General features: G+C 44.3%; 1 protein-coding gene across 1 annotated transcript in view; it reads left to right on the top strand.

The window, feature by feature from the left end:
• Positions 1–14,529, top strand: part of CMTM7 (CKLF like MARVEL transmembrane domain containing 7) — a 54,280-nt gene extending 39,751 nt beyond the window's left edge. Inside the window, exons 2-5 of the mRNA XM_074267187.1 lie at positions 6,009–6,182; positions 9,315–9,413; positions 12,715–12,796; positions 13,933–14,529. Coding sequence (XP_074123288.1) covers positions 6,009–6,182; positions 9,315–9,413; positions 12,715–12,796; positions 13,933–13,946 — 369 coding nt within the window. The 3' untranslated portion in view covers positions 13,947–14,529. The remainder of the gene's footprint in view (positions 1–6,008; positions 6,183–9,314; positions 9,414–12,714; positions 12,797–13,932) is intronic.
• The last annotated feature ends 8,166 nt before the right edge of the window (positions 14,530–22,695 follow it).

Genomic DNA, 22,695 nt, shown 5'->3' with positions numbered 1-22,695 from the left:
CAGAGGCTGTAAAGAAGCTGAATTTTGGGGCAAACCATCAACCCTGATTTCTTGGCCACCTATGCTAGAGTCAGCCAGAGAAACAGCCTTCTGTACATCATGCTAATGTCTCTTCCTTTGGTTTTCAGGAAACCGCTCAACTTAAAATATATATTTTAGGCTAGATGTAGAACTGGAAGTGATTCTGGAGGAGGTCATTTAGTTCAACTTTCTTATTTCACAGATAGAGAAACTGAGGACTCATCCCAGCACCAGATATGGAAAGTGATGGCCAAGCATGGGGAGAAGTTGTGTGTTGGGTCGGGGTCCCAGTTAGAGAGAGATCATAGCATGAGGACATGTGAATGGCCAGCACCGAAGTCCTGTCATCACTCTATCTATGGCTTCATGACCCAAACCTGACTAGATCTTGGCCTGTTCAAAATAAGTTTGTTCTTTACAGAAGGGAGTGTGAGACAGTCACAACCAAGAGCCAGGTCATGGACCAAGACTTACAGGGCCCAGGAGCTGAAATTGTAGCTCAGCCACCTTCTTCTGGATTTCACCCTGGCTGAGGCTCCCAAGGGAGAATCTTCTCTGACGTGCTCTTAGATAATTCTGCCTCTTGTGAGAGTGAGACTGTTTATCTTTCACTGAAATAGGCTGCTCTTTCCGTCGGCCCTGTCACCCTTCTTGCAGGAAGGGGAAAAGGACATTAGGTTCTGGGAAGGAAGCCCGAAAGGAGTGGGGCAATTGTCCAAGGCAAGACTAAAGGGGAAATGTTGAGTTTGGATCAGGGTTTTGTTTTAAAGTATTTAGACCACAGGGTACCTGTGATTTCATCATTATAGGGAATTTTCCCACCTCTTCCAGTAAGTACAGTTACCTAAGGACTGATTAAGTGATTTATCCAGGGTCACACTATTAAAGGCAGGAATTGAATCCATTTCTTCCTGCCTCTTGCACCATACTCTATGGGTATTATATTCTCCTTGGCATTAAGTAGAGCTTCATCCAGGTTTGTAACTACTCTGGGGTTTTGGGGTCTCCCCCAGGGACTTGCATCTTTCTGGACCCTCTCAGCACAGTTTTCACCGTTCATCTCATCCCAATAAGTCTGAGATAAGGAGGTGCTGGGGTATAGTGACAAAGCATTAGATTTGGATCAGGGGTTCTGAGTTGGAATCTTGGCTCTGACCCATCCCAGCTAGGTGACTCTGGACAAATTATTTAACCTTCCTTATCCATCAAGTACCATTTGCGTTACCTGCTCTACAGGATGGTGAGAACGGTGCTTTATGGGCTTCTGAAGTTGTACGCTCTTGGCCTGGCAGGACACTAGGAGTCATCCTCAGCCTGAGCCCCCACATGACCTTTCAGTCTTGTTTTATCTTCTTCCCCTTCATATCCCTCTCTTCCAGTCCACCTGTCCTGTTGTTCCATCCCTTCCCTTTGTGCCTACCCAACTGTCACCCTGTTGAGAACCTTCAAGGCTCAGCTCAGCAGCCATCCATCACACGGGGCCTTTCCTGATTGCCACTCCATCCCCTTGGCCTCTTTAGCACATTCTCCCTCATCAATTAATTTTGCATTACTTTGTTATTGTTGTAGATCTTGTTTTGTGAGTAAGAATCATACCAAACACACGTCCACTGTAAAATGCTGGCAGAATGGTTTTCCATTTCTGCCTCAGAGTCTGGAAAGCTTGGGCTACGGTCCTCCCTCGGACATTTCCTGACTGTATGATCCTAGATAAGTCACCTCCTGACCTCTCAGAGCTCCCAGACACCCTCTGAGACTGATTTACCTGGCAAGATCTGTCCAATCTACATGGTGGAGGCCATTTCTACACTGAGGATTCCTTGCACCAATGAAATCACAGGCATAGCCCCCCTCATCCATCCCCAAAATGTAGTTATGCACAGTGGGGGTAGGACTAAAGCAATTAATTCAAACTAAGGACAAACCTTGAAGCTGAAGCTTAATTATTGGCCATATCATGAGAAGACGGGATATATTAGGAATGACCCAAAGTTGGGAAAGAGTGAAGGCAAAAGGAGAAGGGAATGGAGAAGGATGAATGTCATAGAAGCAAAGAACAAGAGCTTGGACAGAGTCCCGGAGACAGTGGGGGGAGAAAGGGGACTGGTGTGCCTTGGAGAATTAGCAAGATACGACACGCTCTCATGCAATAAAATCACATACAATTTTTGACGTACATATTTTGGGGTTTATACATCTTGTGCATGTATTTGCTATCCCCTTAGTCCAGAGTGTGTGCACATGTATCATGGACACCCCCTTTGGATGTCTGGGATCCCTTCTCAGACTCAGATTTTTAAATCATTGAAGGAAATGCTAAATTTCAATTTCAGGTTAATGAAAATAAAGATATAGCTTTTTTCCCATTTAAGTTCAAGGATATCCTTGAAATCTAATAAATTAATTCAGGGATTCTAGGTTCAGGACCCCTATCTTAGTAGAATGTAATCTTGAGGGCAAAGGCCATCTCCCTTTGATCCTTCAGTGCCTGGAACAAAGGCCTGACTTATAGTATGTCCTTTATTGAATTGAATTACCGCCATTTTTCAGATATCAAAGCTGAAGCTAAGAGGTTGTGACTTACTCAGAGTAATACAACTAGTTAGTTTCAGAAGGGAACAAGCCAGGAGCTCTTCCCAGCACGCAGCAGATGCCCAATTAATGTTGTGTGGTCCGGATAAGAATACCTGCCAATCACTGCACCTATATGGATTTACATGGGCTTTGCACAGCATTGTGGGTAGTGGATTGCTGGAACTTGCTGTGAGCCCCCTTTTAGTCTGAAGGTTAGTAAAACCATTTACTGGACTCTTGAGATCCAGTAGCTGTACTGCCCGTCTCAGCCCTGGGGGAGAAGTATTGGAAGAACTTTCCTCCTAGCAGTAGAGATGTGGGGAACTATGGGTGCAGAATACCACTTATGCTGGTAGAAAAGGACAAGATTGGCTTGGCTGTGCTTTCTATATAGATTCAGCTTTGCTGGATGGGAGAAAAGAGGTAGATCTTTAAATGACCACAAATGAGGTAAAAATCATTTAAAAAAAAAAAAAGAAAAAGGAAAAAAAGAAAAAAAAAAGACATCCATAGAACTGATTTTGTGAAACTCTCCAATAGAGGTACAAGGGCATTGTGGGAGATGGTTAACTCACCAAACTCAGGAGACCATGACTTGCTTGCCATCTTGTGAAATGGCATAGATTGGGGCATTCCTGCCATCGAGCACAATGTGTTACTCCAAGAAAAACCCTCTTCAACAAGGAGGGTGCTTTCTGGTTCACTGGCAGGCACACTGGGCTGGGAGCCAGAAGACCAGTTTGGAAATCCTGGCTCATCTACTGATTAGCTGTGGAATGCCAGGCCAAAACCCATCGTCTCTCTGGGTTTTACTTCATCTGTAAAATGGGGGCTCTGAGGCAAGGCTTTATATCTGTCACATCTTGGGGCCCTGGGGGCTGTCTATAAACTCCTCCTACATTTTAAATGCATAAAATAAAATACAGGGAACTATATGGGAAATCAATTACAATGAAATATAATTATATCTATTACTTTTTTTTTTTAATTCATGGGCTCCCAGGCTGAGATCTCTGCTTTTAAGGTCCCTTCTAGGTCCAAATCTGATCCCATGATTTATTCATAGTGAAACTCCAGAGGTTTACTTCCATGGGGAAAAATAAATGAAAAAATAAGCATTTATTGAACACTAACTGTTTGTGAGGAACACAATTTTTAAAAAGTCCTCACTATAACAGAGAAAGGCATTTCATAGGGACCATAGGTTTTGTAGAGTTAAAAAGAATGACCTTACAAGGCTCCTAATTATTCAGGATGTAATAGGGAACCATTGAAAATGTTTGAGCAGAGGAGTGCCATGTCTGGAGCAGTACGCAATTCCTTTACTCAAATGTTTTCACTGATTCCCTATTGCATCCTGATTAAATTATGAACACCGGATTAAATTGCAAACCTCTTTCTAGCTTTCAGTTCTTTCCCCAAGCTGGGAGCCACCCTCTGGCCTTAGCTCCTGCTACTCCCAGTCCGAGGGACCACCTCAAAGGCCATCTCTCTAATGGAACTATGAGTTCCTTATTCCAATAAGAATCCTGTCTAGAACATCACCAGCAAGTGCTCAGCCAGCAAGCCCTTGCCTCTGTGGAATGGCTCAGAATTGGAGGGGCTCTTCCCTTCACATCCAGCTCTGATCTCCTTGAGCCAGCTTGGGAAGGTTCCTGTGCTTGTTTGGGGACATCTGGGATCTTTGAAGCTCTTTAAAAAGTGGCAGGTCTCCTTCCAACCTGGACAGAAATCCCTTCAGCTTCCACAAATGAACCAGCTGACCTTGAGGGGCACAACTTTGATGCAGGCCACAGAGCCCAGCCACACCCTGTGCTCCATGGCCACCCCTGGCTGTTTTGGGGATGGGCGTATGGCCGAAATCCAGAGCTGGCTCTGCTGCCAAGAAGTGAAACACTGAGTTCCCGGCTTTAGAAAAGCCATCACTTCTGATTCTGGTTGGTTAACTGGTGAGGAACCGAAAGGAGCCTCTGTGGCTTCAGTACATAGAGGAAAAGGGGGCTAGGAAAATACTGAGGTGCGGCTGGCTCAGAATCGGCATTGTTTTGTTTTGGCATTTAAGCGCTCTCTAATCCCACAGTAAAATGTCATGTGCACAGCCCTTAGGCTTGGGAAAGGGCTCTGAGGCCTAGTGGGGAGCCCAGGTTAGTTTGTTCCTCCCAAGGAGAGGCTCTGGAAGCTGCCCTTCACCAGTAGGCACCTGCTCCACAGCTGAGTCCCTTGAGTAAATTGGGCTTTACTGAAGAGTGGCTCTTTCTGCTGGGGTGGGGCTGGGGAGAATGAACTGCATCGTGGAGGAGCTGGCCCACTTAGCAGGATTTACTAAAGGCCCTCATTACTGAGGCTGGCTCCTTCAGTCAACCTCTGCCATTGTCAAGAACCAGGCATTTCTCCCCTATTCCATAGAATTACACTGGAGGTTCCTCTCCCTTATCAGTGTATACACATAATTAGTCTTAATCATCTACTAATGGAATATCAGTCAGTGAACATTTATTAAACACCTACTGTGTGCCAGGCACCATGCTGAGTGCTGAAATGGTGCAGTGATTGTGAGCTCTTTGAGGGCAGAAACAGTATTTGTTTTTCTTTGAACTTAAGTGCTATGTCTGGCACATACTAAGAGCTTTATTAAGTTTAGTTATTTTATATATTTATTAAATGCATGTTGACTTGTCTAGTATTCCCATCCAAAAATCATGGGGTCAGATCCTATCTCTGACACAAGTTGTATGATTATGGCCAAGAGATTTCTCAGCCTTAGTTTTCTCAACTACAAAATTGTGGGGGTTGGAGTCAATGACCTCTAAATTTTTTTCTGTCTCTATATCATTCTTTTTCTCTCATGGCCCCGTTAGTAGTCTGGTGAAGCCTGATATTGTTCTTAAAAAATTGAAGGAAATCCTCTATCCAGTTAGAGGTTGGGGGAAACATGCTTGCCCTTTTTCCCATCTAAATCCACAGAGTCACTGAAATCTGTGGGGGAAGATGGCAGTCTGTGCCCCAGCTAAGAAACACCCCTGATTAAGGCCCTCTGTTCTCCATCTATGAATCAAGGACACTAAGCTACTTAACCTTACTAAGGTCAATAGAATGGAGGCTCCCAGAGGGCAGGTCCCTGTTTTTGTTGTTGTTTTCTCTGTGTGTGTGTGTGTTTGACACTCAGTTCAGCAGACATTTAACTTAGATTTGTTGAGAAATCTCATACCACCATTGAGATAGAAGAGACTGGGAGAGGGGGTTACTTGCCCGGAGGCCCCCCAGGTGCTCAGTATCAGGCACAGGGCTGAAGCTCAGGACTCCGGCCTAGTCGGTCAGAATCCAGAGTTTTCTCCATTGCACCAGGAGGAAGCTCCGTTCAACGAAGCTCCCATTGGGAGAGCACTCTCCAACCTCTATTTCTCTTCCTGCAGGTCTCTCTTCTTATTGCTTTTCTCTGCGTGAAGAACTCCATGTGGACTGACTATAGCGCCTACAGCTACTTCGAAGTGGTCACCATGTGTGATCTGCTGATGATTCTTGTCTTCTACCTGGTCCACCTTTTCTACCTCTACAGGATGCTCACCTGTATCAGCTGGCCCTTGGCGGTAAGCAGGCTGGCAGCATGGGGCAGGGGTGGGGGAGGGGGTTCAGCGCTGCACAGCCAGGCTCTGCTTGGTAACTGGAATGGGAGGGAGGGAAGCGATGCTCTCATCTTTCCAGGTGGTCCTTTTTAATCCTTTAATTTGGCACCCGCTGGCCTAATTATCCGTAGTCAGTGATTACCTCTTACTGATTAAGGGAAGATCTGGTAAGCTGGTCTCCTGATTTCCACCCTTTAGTGCTTCAAAACAGATGGAGGATTTGGGAGGGAGGACAAAGCTCAAGAAGCCCATTTCTAACACTTTCCTAATGACTGGAAACTTTTTAAAAATACCCACTTTGTGCCACACACTGTACTAAACTAAATGTAATACCTTTTAGCTACAAAATAACCTGCGGAGACAAACAGCAGTCACTAACCTTTTTTTTTTTTTTTTTTTTTTTTTTTTTTTTTTTTTTTTTAATTGATAGACTTAAAATTATGTTTGGGAGAAAAAAGGGAAACATTTAAATAAGAAAAACAGCACAGTGTCTAGTTAGCCTTCCTCCCCCCTCTCTTTCTTTGTCTCTTTCTCTCTCCCTTTCCCCCTTTCTCTTTTCCTCCTCTTTCCCTCTCCCCCTCTTTTCCCTCTTTCTCATTATCTCTTTTCCCTTTCAACCCCTCCCTCTCCCCGTTTCTTGCTTCTCTTCTCCCCTCTCTCCTTTCTTTCTCCCTTCCCCCTCCCTCTCTCCACTTTCTCCCACCTTTCTCCCTTTCTTTCTATACCTCTCTTTCCCACTCTCCCCTTCTCTCTCCGACTTCTTTCCCTTCTTCTCCCTCTCTCTCTCTTCCCTTCTCTCTCCCTCTCAAAGTTTGAAATTGATCACCCAATTTATTTCACTCCAGTAGTGAAATAGACACTATAATTGATCAAATACACATGCCTCTTAACTGGGAGAAAATGTTGGTGAGCGGTTCTTGCTGTGCACAGTGCTCAGCTCCTAACAGGTGCTTCCTGATCAACTGCTCTCTGCTGAGCTTGGGAATCTGAAAGTGCCGTTGAGTTCCTGAAACTCCTGACCACTATTTCTGGTTCATCCTTGTGGCACCAAGTAGCAAGCTCCTTCTGCCCTCCCGGTTGTCTGTCTGATGCACGTGCAGAAGGACAGTGTGCAGAAGAATGGGGGTAGTGGGCAGGGCAGGGAAGTCAGCAGAAGTCACATGCTCTGCCCCTTCATTCCTTCATTAGCTGGGAGCTCTGCTCCACATGTCTTGGAAGGGCTCCTGTCCTTTTTCCCTTTCTGCTTTCTCTTTGCCTCATTCTTTCTCTGTTTTCTCCTCTCCCCTCCTATCTGAAGGTCTTGGAGGTTCCTGCCCGGCACTGCCAGTGCCTGTTGCACACCACTCTCCACTCTATCCAGCCTGTTTAGTTACAAGGAAGTCGGAGGAACAGGAAAGACTGAGCAATGTTTCTAATTATAGTGAAATACATTTTTGACCCAGTGTGTGGAGTTCCAGCCCGGGACTCATGTAAAGGGAAACTCCTGTAGACCAAGACAGAGCCTTAAAGAGGAATCTTTTAGAGGGCTCAACAAAGACAAAGTCTCCTGGATGACACATGGAAGCTAACCATTTGAATATGAAAGAGCCATGTGGAATATCAAGGCTGGCTCCAGGCCCGACTTTAGAAAGAGTATTCCAACATTGGTGGGTCTCCAAGAGAAATACAAACGATATAGTAAAGGATCTACAAGGCATAAGATAGAATAGTAATGATCATCATTACTCCCATGAGTCTCTAACATCATAGGCCTTTATCTTTGTTATTTCATTTGTTCCTCGCATTTACCTCATCTGATACCTACTGCTCGTATTCCCATTTTAGAGATGAAGAAACTGAAGCTCAAATGTAGTTAGGTGTCTCGTTACCCGTCTTTATTGAGATGGGACTAAAAGCTTGTGCTTCCTAATTCCTGAGTCTGGCCCTACCCACTAAGCCATGTTTGGCATTCTAGTTGAAGGAACTGGGGATTTTAAGTTGGAAAAGAGAAATCTTGCAGGGCTGAGGTGGTGAAAGAACAGGGCTTGGTGGCCATGTTTAAACTCAGATATTTGGAGAGTGGTTACAAGGATGAGGGATTAGACTCACTCTGCTTGACCCACCAGAAGATGCAGAAGTTACAAGAGAGACAGATTGAAGTAGATGCCAGAGAAAACTTCCTAACAATTGGAGCTGTTTCCAAATGCCCGGGAGGTTTCCGAGCAAAGTCCCACCTTTGTGGGTCTGCTAAGAGCGAGCTCTTCTTCAGGTCCAGATTGGACTCAAGGTCCCTGAGGTCCTTCCCATTTCTAGGTTTCAGCACAAACTCAGGGGAGGCAAGGTGAGGAGCACCCTAGCTGAATCTAGGACAGAGGAAACCCTGTGGGTCCATGTAGATGCTTCACAGCTCCCTTCCAAGTTCTGTCTGAGGCTCAATTATTTCCTTTGTCCCTTATGGTAACTGTGAGGTGGCTGCTACTTTCAGCTCCGTTTTACAGATGAAGAAGGAACTGGGGGTTTTAACTTGGAGAGCCAGCTCCGTGTGGCAAAGAACCTCAAACTTCATCCTGTCAGCTGTTGATGGACTCACAGGTTCTCTGTGGTCAGTGACGAGAAGTAGGGGCACGGAACTTTTGCACAAGGCAGAGAAGACCCAAAGCTGCTTTGCCGGGACCTTTGCCCCTGGGAATGAAGCCAGTGGCCTCCTTGGATGACTTAGTTGTCTGGCGGCGGGAAAGGGAGAGAGGATCACTTGTCATTCTCTGCAAAGCCAGAATCGTCTTCCAAAAGAACCAAGCAGTTATTGGCAGCTCTCTTGGCGAGATGAATTTTTATTCTGTCTCTTTTTCTTTTCTCCCTTTGCTCCTGGCTTGCCCTATCTCCCTCTTGGTTTGTCTCATGCTGTATCTGAATAGACCTGCCTGGAGTCAGGGGATGATTCCCTTTTTTGGTTTTCATTCTCCCTGGTGTCACAGCTAACCCACCCAACACCTCACGAGCAATACTCTAGGGATAGACCCTCCCAGGCAAGACTACACCCCACCCAACACCCCATGAGCAATACTCTCATGGCTCCCAGGCCAAACTACCCACTTTCTGCATCTCTCTCTCCTCCAGGAATTCCTCCATTACTTAATTGGTACAATCCTCCTGCTGATTGCATCCATTGTGGCAGCGTCCAAGAGTCACGGCGTAGACGGGCTCGTGGCCGGATCGGTGAGGAGCATTCTCTAACACCCCAAAACTCAGACACAGTCAGGCTTCCTTGATCTGGCACCACCTGAGTTTCCTCGCAACCTGTGGATGACAGGAGCATAGAGAACTGAAATGGACCTTAGAGCCCATCTAATCCAACCCCATCCAAGAGATTTCTAATCCAACTGTCTCAATTTATAGATGAGGAAACTGAGTCGGAGAATTGAAGTGACTTCATCAGGGTCACAGCTTATCAGTGTCACAAGGACCTCTAGACTGCAAATCCCAGACTCCAAAGTCAATAAACATTTATTAAGCACCTACTATGTGCCAAGCACTATGCTAATGGCTGGGTCTACAAAAAGAGTCAGACTCAAATCAGCCCTCAAGGAGCCCACAATCTAATGAGAAAGAAAGGTTGGAGGCAATGGGAAAAATTATGAACTAAGAGGCTAAATACAGAATAAATGGATAGTAAATGAGAGGGAGAAGGCACTGGAATTCAGAGGGGCTGGGAAAGGCTCCAAAACAACAGCAAGAGCTATTATTGATAATGGTGTTTTGAAGTTTACAATGCTCCAAGTCTGTTATCTCATTTGAGTCTCCCAAGAATTCTGGGCAATTGTTGCTGTTTTTAATCCTCCTCTCACAGAGGCAGAAATCAAATCTCAGGAGGGTCAGGTGACTTTCCCAGGACAATGCCACCATTGGTCCCCAATCTTCCCGATGTAAGCCCGGTGCCCTCTGAGATGACATTGAGCTGGATTTTCCCACATACTTTGAGATTTATGGAGCACTTTACCTAAGTGATTTCACTTGAGACTTATCCAATAACCTTAAGATGTTATGGTTATTCCCATTATACAGATAAGGAAATTGAGGTCATATGACAGGTAGATTTTGGATGGAAACCTTCCTGATTTTATCAAGCAGCCAAAGCCACTCACCCTACCTTTCACTCTGACCAAGTATATGAAGCCTCAGGATACAAACCACATCCACGCTCTTAGGGCTGCTGGAAGCACTGAACCTTTGGCAGAGCCCATAGAAGACGTGAGGTATCCAGGGACACAGTTGTGGAGGCAGGAAGACCTGAGTTCAAATCTTGGCTCATTTAAATAGCTGTATGACTGGGCAAGCCACTAAAGCCCTTCTAACCTCTGTTCCCTTCATGTGAAGTCATAATAATAGTACCTCCTTTATGGGGTTCCTGTGAGTGAAGTTAGCTAATAGATGCAAAGTATTTCATAAAACTTAAAGTGCCATATAAACGTCATCATCACATCATTCTGTTTGTGAGGGCCTCCTGTCTTAGTGGACCCAGGGGACAGTTAGTTGAACAAGCAAGGCGAACAATTGGAGCAGAATCCAGTTTACAGAGGCTCATTCTGCAGACAATTGTACAAGAGAAGCCTTCATAATGATGGGCTTGTCAGTCAGGACCAACAGAATCAAGGAAGGGGCCACCACTGGCGGTGACAGCTGGTAGAAGGTGCTCAGCAGCTTGGGGTTGGGCTCCGCCTTGGACCGCAGAGGGGCCAGACAGGGCCCGCTTCCCTAGGCCACCCTCCCCAAGCCAGAAGCACCAATCACAGGCACTTTGAAAGTGCTTTCAGATTTGGGCACTACTTTCTGTTATCTCACTTGATCTATATGACCAGAGCACTTCATTTCATGGGCCTCAGCTGCCTCATCTGTAAAAAGTAGGGCAAGGGTAGACCAAGAGATCACCAGTTCTGACATTCATTGTCCCCTCTGGACTGCAATTGCAGCCACTAGTCATCCTGATGTTGGCAGTCTCCCTGCCTCACAGTGGCTGAGTTCTGCTCAAACCCAAAGGGATTGAAAGGCTAAGCATCTACCCCCACCTCCTTCCCTCCCCCAGACTGAGTCTTCTGGAAGCTCCCAAAAAGTGAATTTAAGAAAACTTAAAATTTTGTCATTCTTTATGTTTTCTGTATGTTAATTGTTTTTACATCATTCTTTTCCTCCTTCTTCCCTTGCAATAGATCAAAGGGCTCAGGCAATTTGGGAATGGGAGGAGCAGCCTTCCGTTCATTCATTTACTCACCCACCAAATTACCAAGGGTGAGAACTGGAGGGGACCCTAGGGCCCAACCCCTCCATTGGAGAATTGGGAAAAGATAAATGACTTAGCCAGGATCACTCTACCTAGCTGGGAAGAGTCCAAGCCAGGCCTCAAGCCCCAAAGGGTCCAATGTTCTAATAGACTTTGCTCAATTTGTTAAGCTACTTAAAAAACAGAGGACCTACTATATGCTAACACAGGTCTATACTATCATAGAAAGAAACTTCCTTCTCTGAGAATGTACTCAGGGGTCCCAGTCCTAGAGAGTTACTGAAGAGGGAAGGCAAGGGAATATGTATTTCTTATTCTAAGCATTTTTTTACAAATATCTCCTTTGATCCTCAAAAGAAAGCTCCAAGGTAAGGTCCTTTTTCACCTCCAGTTTACAGATGAGGAAACTGAGGCAATCAGATATTAAGTGACTTGACCAGGGTCACACTGCTAATGAGTATCTAAAGCTGGATTTGAACTTAGATCCTCTAGATTACACATCCAGCACACTAACTACTAAACCACTCTGAAGATCTTCCATTCTTTAAGAAGGATTATGGGAAAGTCTACATACCATAGTATATCAAGAAATCCAGAAGACGCAGGTCAAGCCTGACATATGTTGGTTGTATGGCTGGGCAAGTGATTCATCTTTTCAGCATCCCACGAAGCTCTAGCACAAAATTTCTAAAACTTTCTTGGATCTCTGGGCAGCCCAGAGAACCCTTCTCAGAAGCATTTTTAAGTGCATAAAATAAAACACATAGGACTGGTTACAAAGAAAGCCAATGATACTGCAATAATAATTTTTTAAAAATTTAATTCACAGAACTTGCTCTCATCTTTATTTTCATAGAGGAAACTTTTCATCAGGATTCCCTTCCATCAGTGAAATCTGAGAATAATTTTCATATACACACATATACATGTACACATACACACAGAAGTTTTATATTTAGAGCATAAAGGAACCTAACAAACTACTAATCCAGGATTCCCATTTAACAGTTAAGGAAACTGAGGCTGTCAAGTTGAAGTCAGCACATGCTAAGTGATAGAGCCAGGATTTGCTCCAGTTCCTTTTGACTGTCCCCACTCAGCTAAGATCCAGAAAAGAGGGGATGTCCACTGGGGTGATAAAGCCTGTGTTGGGGCCTGGGAAGCCTGGGCCCCATCGCAAGGCTAGTTAGCCTCAGAGCTGGAGATAAATGCCCTTCCTTCTCCCTTTCTTCCCGGCCACAGGTCTTTGGGTTCCTGGCTACTTTGCTGTGCATGGTGAGCATCTGGTCATCCTACAAGATCTCGTGTATAACCCAGGCCACAGGTGAGTGAAGACCCAATTCTGCACAAAACAATTTGCTGAAAAGGGGAGTGTCTCTCTGCTCCGTGGGGAGAGCTCGCCCCTCCTGGAAGGAATGGGTCAGTGAGAATTAGGCTGCAGGAGGAGACACCAGCCCCCAGCTTTTACTAAAGTTGCGGATGGGAAAAGGAAAGGCTGAAGCACTTTGTTCCCTCCTGCTTGCCCTCCTTCCTCCCCAAGAGGCCTTATGTTTGAGCATTAGCTTCAGGCTGGGGAGGAGTGTCAGGAAGCTCCCAAAAAGTGAATTTAAGAAAACTTAAAATGTTGTCATTCTTTATGTTTTCTTTATGTTAATTGTTTTTACATCGTTCTCATTTCCAGGGATATCATTTCCCTCTCTTCCACGTTAAGCTATTCCTTCTCAGAGTAAAAGGAAAAAAAAACAAAAACCTAATCAACACATTAACAGTATATACAATACTCTAAACCAGGGGTTTTCAAACTACGGCCAGATGCAGCCCCTGAGGACGTTTATGCAGCCCACCGGCGGAGACAGAGTGTGAGGTTTTGTTTTTACTATAGTCCAGCTCTTCCACAGTCTGAGGGACAGTGAACTGGCCCCCTATTTAAAAAGTGTGAGGACCACTGCTCTATACCCATAATCCCTCTCCTCTGCAAAGAAAAGAATTTTTAATGACATAGAAGGTGTCAGCACAGTATCTCCCTACTGTCCATCATCTTGAGGACTCCAGGATTAGGGGTTAGAGAGTAAGAATCAGTATTAAGAGTGATAATAATTGAAATCAACAGCATTTTCTAATTTACAAAAAGCACTTTTCTGAAAATGCTCTGTGAGATAGAGAGCTTAGGAATCATTATCCCCATTTTACAAAAAAATAAACTAAGGTTCTGAGAGAGTTAATGACTTGCCCACACTAGTTAGTATTAGAGTTGGGACTTTAAAAATCGTCTGTCTTTTGATTGCAAGCCAAGCATCCTTTTCACCCTATTACATTGCCTCTCTTTGTATGATAATAATAATTACTCTAATATTTCACGGAGCTGGGCTGTACTGGTGCGGGCCTTCCTTCCACTATGCAGATTGCGGGTGGGTGCCACCAGTGAACGGCCATCTGACCCGACCTCCTTCTTCTTTCCAGCTGCAGCTGTGTGATGGCATCACCCATAATGCCTTATACCCCCTGGTAGGAAGAGCCCCCATGGGGCAGAAGAGAACATACAGCCGGCCAGAAGGACCACCTGTTGTGGGTGGGATGAAGAAGGGCTTTGAAAGCAATGTCTTTGGTGCCAAAGTACTGCCCAGAAGGATGGCAAGCCTTCCTGAGGGCCCCCCATGCCCTTCCTGGAGTTCTGTCCAGGAGATGGGCTTCCCCAGACTCCTATTCCAGTTTTCTTAGCAACAACCCTGCCTCTTTTTGGGAAGGTGATGGCGTGGACTGGACTAGACAGGCTGGGAAGGGAAGCCGCGTCTCCAGCAGCCCTCTGCCTCCTGCTGTCCAGCAAACCTCTTCAGGTCCCAGGTCTCCCATTTCATAGGAGTGCAAGACCAAGTCCTCCCTAATGCTGTCTTCAATTCAGTCTGGGCAGAAGGGGCGCTATCTAGCGAACATTGTGTAAATCCTTTTGTAAACCCCCCTCTTCTCCATCCCTAATTTATCTGCTTTTGTAAATCCAACATTGATGATGTTCAGCTTGCTTAAAGTGAGATGCACCTGATAAACACCATGCAACCAGCAGTCGCTTGTGTCTCGTTTTATCATCCTTCCCATAAACCAAAGGAAGTAAAACCCAAAGTGGCTCACTTAGGGAGGACCGTTCTGACACTGCCTCGCTGGAGGCACAGAGCAGCTTCTTGGGGGGCAGGTAATTAGCTGTTCAAATCCCAGCAATTGTCACACTCCCTTCTTCCCTCCCTTTTTTCCCCAGGATCTTTCCCTCTCTCCTTTCTTAGCTCCTTCCCTTCGTTCTTTCTCCCCTCTCTTCTTTCCTTGTTCCTCCCTCTCTCTCTCTTGTTCCCTTACTTTCTTCTTCTCTACCTTTTTCTCTTCCTCCCTCCTTCCTTCTTTCCCTCCCTCTCTCTCTTCCTTTCCCATCTCTCCTTTTGTCTTTCCTTCCTTTCTTCTCTCTCTTTTTTGCTCCCTTTCTTCTTCTTCTCTACATTTTCCTTCTCCTTCCTCCTTCTCTCTCTTCCTTCCCCCTCTCTTCCTTCTTCCCTCTTTTCCTCCCTCCCCATTTTCTTCTTTCTTTCCTCCCTCTTTCTCTTACACTCTTTTCCCCTTGTCTCTCCCTTTCTTCCTCTTCCCTCCTTTCCTTCCTATTTCTCTCTCTCATGTCCATTTGTGGGCTACCTGCCCATCCTCCAAGGACTAGCTCTACGAGGGTAGCTAGCAGCCATTTCCTCACCACTCAAGAGTACCTAACTCGATACCCTGTCTTCCTTCTTACCCTTTTTCTTACCCTTGCCAGATTGAGGCAGTTAAGGGCTGAGCTTCATTTTAGCCCCCCCACACAGTGCCTATCCCCTAGTTTATTGAATGAATAAATGAGGGAAAAGATGGATGGGGGAGGTTCCTCAAGCACATCACCCTTCTCACCCTCTGGCTGCCTGTGAGTCCATAGTGACTGATCCCACAAAGAAAGCTTCACGGAGCCCTCTACAGGCATGGCCATGGAAAAAGAAATCTGAAAACCTATAGGAGAGACTGAAGTGCACTGGATTAGAAAGTAGCTAATCTCCTTTCCTTCACCCACTAAACTTCTAGCCCCAAGCCCCAACACCCTACTGTAAGATGATCTCTCACTTCCCACTCCCATGTTGCCTTCTTTCTTTCCCTCGGCCTGTCTCCACACCTTGGTCTGGGCCTCCCTTTATAACTATTTGTACCCATATGCTTCCCCCAATAGAATGGAAGCTAATGGAGAACAAGGGCTGCTTTTTAGCTCTTATCTTTGTATTTTGAGTAGCTAGCACTGAGTATATAGTAAGAGCTTAATAAATGCTTGTTGATTGAGTGATTTCTTCCCACCTCCATGCTGGAAGCGAACCTTCCCCATCCCAGCCCCTACATCCATCTCCTAGAATCCCTTTTTTCTAGGCCCAACTCAATTCAACAAACATTAAATGCCTATTGTATAGAAGGCCTCTAATCAGCGGAGACTAACTTCAAATATCACTGCCACTTACTTCTTCTCAAATAAAGAAATCAGACTGCCTTATCTCAAGATTCCTTCCAGGTTTATAATCCTTCCCAGGTCTCAGTCTCCTCCTATGTAAAATGGGGGAGGGGTGATGAGCTCAAAGAACTCTCCCAACTCTGGGAGCTCCAGTGAGCAGCCTCCAGTGAGGCCACAGAATAGCCACATGGTGATCCATGTTCCAGCCACATCTGCTCCTAAGTCCGCTGACTTAGAAAGGTAGAGATCTCTGGACAGAGTGAGAGCTCCCATGGGGACAAAAGTCACAGGTGACTGGCACCTTCTCAGGTGTGCATACAAAGATGAATGACCCCTTTCCCTCAAACAGCCTACAGGCAAGGAAATGGAATTAATTAATCCTGTATCACATTGTGTGATCATTGGTCCTCTTTGAAATTGAAGGGTGAACACTTGGCAAATGTTACTTGATTGGATCGTCACAACTGCCTTGGGAGGGAAGTGCTATTTTTATGTCCATTTTAGTTTTGAGGAAACTGAGGCAAACAGGTTAAGTAACAATCAGGAAGAATCTGATGCTGGATTTGAACTCAGTTCTTCCCTACTCTAGGCACAGCACCTTATTCACTGAGCCACCCAGCTGCCTCCAGTGGAGGATCAGAATGTACGTTCCTAAGTAAGATGATATAAACACCTGTCCCTGGAAGCCATTTTTTAAAATTAATTTCATAATTATAACATTTTTTGATAGTACATATGCATGAGTAATTTTTTTTTAACAACATTATCCTTTGCACTCCTTCTGTTCCGAATTTTTCCCCTCCTTCCCTCTACCCCCTCGCCTAGATGGCAGGCATTCCCATATATATTAAATATCTTATAGTATATCCTAGGTACAATATATATGTGCAGAACCGAATTTTGTTGATGTTGTTGCAAAGGAAGAATTGGATTCAGAAGGTATAAATAACCTGGGAAGAAAAACCAAAAAAATACTAACAGTTTATACTCATTTCCCAGTGTTCCTTCTCTGGGTGTAGATGATTCTGTCCATCAATGATCAACTGGAATTGGATTAGCTCTTCTCTATGTTGAAGAAATCCACTTCCATCAGCATACATCCTCGTACAGTATCATTGTTGAAGTGTATAATGATCTTCTGGTTCTGCTCGTTTCACTCAGCATCAGTTGATGTAAGTCTCTCCAAGCCTCTCTGTATTTCTCCTGTTGGTCATTTCTTACAGAACAATAATATTCCATAACCTTCATATACCATAATTTACCCAACCATTCTCCAATTGATGGGCATCCGTTCATTTTCCAGTTTCTAGCCACTACGAAAAGGGCTGCCACAAACATTTTGGCACATACAGGTCCCTTTCCCTTCTTTAGTATCAGTGACCGATTGATTTCTTTTTGACCTTCAGCAACTAGCTCAGGGCCTCGAAATCAACCTTGAGTATTTGCTCTTTTACTGTGCTCCAGGCTAGGGGGCGCCATGGTGCACAAAGCACTGGGCCTGAAGTCAGGAAGACTCCTCTTCATGAGTTCAAATCCAGCCTCAGACACTTCCTTGCTGTGTGACCTGGCCAAGGCACTTCACCCTGTCTACCTCAATTATTTCATCTGCAAAGTGAGCTGGGGAAGGAAGTGACAACCCACTCCAGCATCTTTGCCAAAGATGATGAACAACAACATTCTGTCAGACTCAGATTCTTTTCTGCCTCTTAGATCCAGGAATATTTGTATCTATGCTTAGAGTGGCTGACACATTGCATAAATATTGACACATTGTATATACATTGACACTATGCATATTGACACCTTGCATATAAATCCATATTGACACATGCTATATAATACATTGTATACACATGGAAGCTGCATACACATTGATACATTATATACATAGAGATACTGCATATGCACTGATACATTGTATATATATTGATACTACATATGCATGATACATTGTACACACTGATACATTGTTTACACATTTATATATATATATATATATATATATATATATATATATATATATATATATACATTGACACATTGTATACACATTGACACTATGCATATTGACACCTTGACACATGGTATATAATATAAGACATGCATTGATACATTGTATACACATCACTGCTGCATATACATTGATACATTATATGCATAGACATACGGCATATGCACTGATACATTGTATATATATCAATACTACATATGCATTGATACATTGTACACACTGATACATTATTTATACATTGACACATTATAGGTACATTGACACATTGTATACACTTGACCCCTACTCTATCACAGCCCCTTGTGAATGCTCACATTTCACTCATATCCATGCATTGCTATAACGCAATATCACCTGGTAGTCCTAACACATTGCCTCTTTGGTTCAGCCACAGAAGCTTTCTTCCTGCTGCACCTCCCAGTTCTAGGACTTGGCGCTCACTGTCTGATGCTTGTGTCTGGCGGCACCCCCGCCCCAACTCCTCTCTGACTCTAAGATTGTTGGCTGCCTTGGAGACTCATTTCAAATGCTACCTTTCTGCAGAGCCTTCCTGGTCTCCGCCAGCTGCTGGGGTCTTCTCTCTGAGCTTAGCTCCTAGGCCTCTGCCTGGATCTTGTCCATGTCTCTGCACTTATTTAGCCCAGGGTCCCACAGGTAGGAAGTCTTTGAGGCTGGATTTAAACTCAGGACAATGAATCTTTCTGACTCCAATCCTGGAATTCTAACCACTGTATCACCACTACCAACAAAATATTTCATTTGATCTGACAAGGATTTCAAGTGCCAGAAGAGTTTGCATTTGATTGTAGAATCCTAGGTCAATGTTATTTGAATTGGTTTGCTTGGTCATATACTTAGGTTTACCTAGATCTCTCATTATGAGAGGGAGTGAGGATGCGTGACCAGAATTGAAGAAATAAGGCCCTCCAGTCCATTTTTGATTCATGAGTAAACTTTTTTTTACATATAATACCTTAAAACAATCTCTGTGCTCTTCATGTCCCCATAGGCTGCTGGTGTCCATGATAGCTTGAGGGCTTGTGTCCTTTTTGTCCCCAGTGTTTGATCCCTTCCCCTCTCCCCCTCATCCCCTTTAGGGAAAAAATCTTCAGAGGTTGTTTTCAAGGGGTGTAGATGAGAATTGAGATCCCTCCTCTCTGAACTTGAAATTCCCGCAAGTCAACCATCCCAGATTGTGGGATGGTCCTCCTCATTATTTTCAAGCTGACAGTCATCTTAAAATTTCTGAGTGTTTATTGAACCCATTGCCTGAGCATCAAGTCACCAAGCCCCATCTGTCCTGGTATGGTGGTGATCTCCTGCCCAATGTCCCAACTGGTCCTTAGCTACCTTCCATCCTGCCTTGGAATTCCCCATGTCAAGCAAGGCCAGTCAATGGGCCTTGAGGTGAGCCTCTCACCCACTTGGGAAAGGCCCTCCATTGATCAGTTAGAAGCCAAGATACTCAAATGTGGTGGAGCCTTCTGAAGCAACAGAAAGTTCATTTAGATCCATCCAGGTTGCTTCTGGGATTATGTCTCCCAATCAAATAATTCCAAGGATTGAAATGGATACTATTCCTACACAAAATAATACATCACTTAAAAAATCAATACCTGCCAGCCACGGCTAGTGCACCACACTTGCTGAAATACCATCTAAATTATGCACAGCCTAAAAAAGCAGAGAAATCGATATTTAATAGAACAAGGAGTATTATTTAAAATGCTAAACCACCTGACTCCTTTGCCAGACCCCCAAACAAGTTTTTTTTTTTCTAAAATATGGGCATTGTTAGGATTTTATCCAGGTTTACAATCCATCTGATCTCTCTGAGACATTAAAAAACAAGGAACAGTCCCACCAGCCTCAACACCCCAGATGGTGCAGGTACCTTTACTCATGGACACCCAGGAAAGGTCTGAGGAAACTGAGAGGGATTGCCTTCCACAGTGGTGAGATTATTAGGATTAATCTGGATAGCTTTTGCTTCCTTTCTGTAAGAGGCAGGTTTGGGACTCGATATTCTCTTGGGAACTCTATCCCTTGCAAGGGAACTCCTGAGTACAAAAGTGGAAAGCACTGGAAGAAATCTTGGGAACAGTGGGGCTAGAACAGTGCTTCATTGGAAAAAGATGCGAAGAAAATAGTAACTGTGCCCTCACTCAGGCATCTGGCCTGGACTTAAAAGACCGTGAGACCCAAGAGGTTTCCTACTATTTTCTAGTTTTTGTACACAAGTAGCACAGAAATCCTGTGCTTGCAGTGCAAGGTAGGAAGAGGAAAGGAAGGGAGTAGGTACTTCCATAACACTTATTGTGAGCCAAGCCCTGAGCTTTATTTGCTTTACAAATATTATCTACTTGATCCCTACAACAACCATTCAATAGAGGTGCTGTTCTCCCCATTCTACATTTGAAGATAAGTACAGTACCCAGCCCTAATTTTTTTCATTAGATGTTTTTACTTTGAACTCATGGTCACCTGTCTTGTTTGGTACAAGATTGAACAATTGGTACAATTTGGGAGGGGGGCAGCTAGATGGTACAATGGATAGAGCATTGGCTCTGGAGTCAAGAAAACCTGAATTCAAATCCGGCCTCAGACACTTACCACTTCCTAGCTGTGTGACCCTGGGCAAGTTTCTTAGCCTGAGTTGTCTCATAAAATAAAAAAAGGGATGTGGAGTTCATGAGCTATGGAATAGATATGACTCATAAGCAAGCAGTGTGTACTATGGCCCTGATATTGCTGAGGAGATGGCATTGAGGAATTTCAGGTGCTTCGTGTCCATTGAGGAATATTTTATTTTGTTCATTCATTTATTTATTGGAAACAATTGGGGTTAAATGACTTGCCCAGGGTCACACAACTAGTAAGTGTCAGAGACCAATTTTGAACTCAGTTCTTCCTAACTCCAGGACTAGTGCTCTATCTGCTATGTCACTCAGCTGCCCCCAATTTTCAAGTTAACATTTCAACTCTAGGATTTTTGTTTCATTTTTTTTCACTTTTGGAGGGATGCAGTTTATTATAGGAGAAAGAACACTATGTTTAGAGGAAAATGGGGCTTAATTTTTGCCTCTTGGCTCTGCCACTAGGCTAGCTAAGTACATATGAGTTTGGGTAAGTCAACCTTCCTGGCCTTCAGTTTCCTTATGTTTTCAAAGGGAAAGCTGAACTAAATCATTCCTAAAGTCCATTCTTGTTCTAATATCCTATAATTAGATTAATTGGACTTGTCCTGTTTGACCCCAAAGGTTGGAGCTAAGCAAATTTAGACTTGATATAAGGTTAAAAAAAATGCCTAGTAACTTGAACTAATCAGAAAGTAATGTTTTGTTTTGTTTTTCCTCTACTAGTTTGTGAGCTCCTTGACAAAAAGGGCTGTCTTTTGGCTTCCTTTGTTATTTCCTGTGCTTACAGGTACAGTTGTGGCATAGGGTAGGTGCTTTATAAATGTTGATTGACTGACTCTCTGACCTCAGTGAGAGATGGTGACCTTCAAGCAAACTCTTGTCAGGTTCATTACAGAGGAGAGTCTTGGTCATGTAAGGGGTTAGACTAAATAGTGTCTAAGGTTCCAGTTCAACTCTGACTCTCCTGCCTTAGTCTCCAGTCTCTCTCAATTCCACTCCCCCTATCCAATTCTAATCACAAGACTCCACACTATGACTCTTGCTTGTTCATGTTATTCTCCCAACTTTCATTAGCTCCTTATTACCTACCAAATAAAGACTGTTCTCCCTCGGTCAGCATTCAAAGTTCTCTGTTGTCCAGATGCAGCCTTCCTGAGTAGATTTATCTCAGTTTAATCTCAGCTCATAATTCTAGGTTCCCCATTTTTCTTAGAGTTCCCCTGAAAAATTATTTTTCCCTGCCTTGATCTCATTGCCTGTCATCTCACACACTATTTTTGTATTTTATTGTTGCACATTTTATTTTTTCCTGATTAGATTTTAAGATCTTTGAGGGCAGGATCCCTGAGGTCCATTCAGCTCTGTCTTTCCCTTAGACTGGAGAACAATATCTTGTAATCATTAGGTATTTGATAACTGCTTATTGAGCTCGAAATCGGGGGCAGAAGATGGTCACCTGGAGAATTTTCATGTACAGATTGGGCTGGATGCCCACTGAGGTCCTTCCAAACTTTACAATTTGAATATTCTATAATCCAGCCTTTCTCATTTCAGAGACCAACACCAATATGTGGAAGTGACTTTCTCTAGGTTATATGGGCATTAATCAGCACAGCCAGGATTCTAAGTCACTTCCTCTGACTTTAAAACCTTCTGTTTGGTCCTGCTTGCCTCAAAGCATCATATGGCCCTTTCCATCTTTCAGTTCCTCAACCCAGCTTTCGGTCTAGGGCACCTTATGGGTTCCAGGCCAAAATCCTGTACTGTGAATCCAACTCAGACAAGAAGAAGGCAGTTTCAGCCTCTCAGTGATATTGGTCAAGTGTGGGTAGAATTGGTAGGTGGGGAGGGGATTCCCCAACAGTGTCTCAAAATTCCGAGAGCCAGATTACCTCATCACCAGTCCTGGTTACTAATTATGATGTCCCTCCAGTCAGCTGTGCTGTGGGTGGGTGTGTCTGGCTGAGGTGGGGGTGGGGAGGGTCCTTGGGGAAGGAGGGTGGGGAGGGTCCTTGGGGAAGGAGGGCGGGCCCAAAGCAGGTGTTTTTCTTACCAGTCTTGCTTCTGGCAGGAAGCTG

This window comes from Sminthopsis crassicaudata, chromosome 5 (assembly GCF_048593235.1).
Source record: "Sminthopsis crassicaudata isolate SCR6 chromosome 5, ASM4859323v1, whole genome shotgun sequence".
In the NCBI taxonomy this organism is placed as follows: Eukaryota; Metazoa; Chordata; class Mammalia; order Dasyuromorphia; family Dasyuridae; genus Sminthopsis; species Sminthopsis crassicaudata.
The sequence above is the reverse complement of the archived record's forward strand: the minus strand, read 5'-3'. Positions and strand labels throughout refer to the sequence as shown.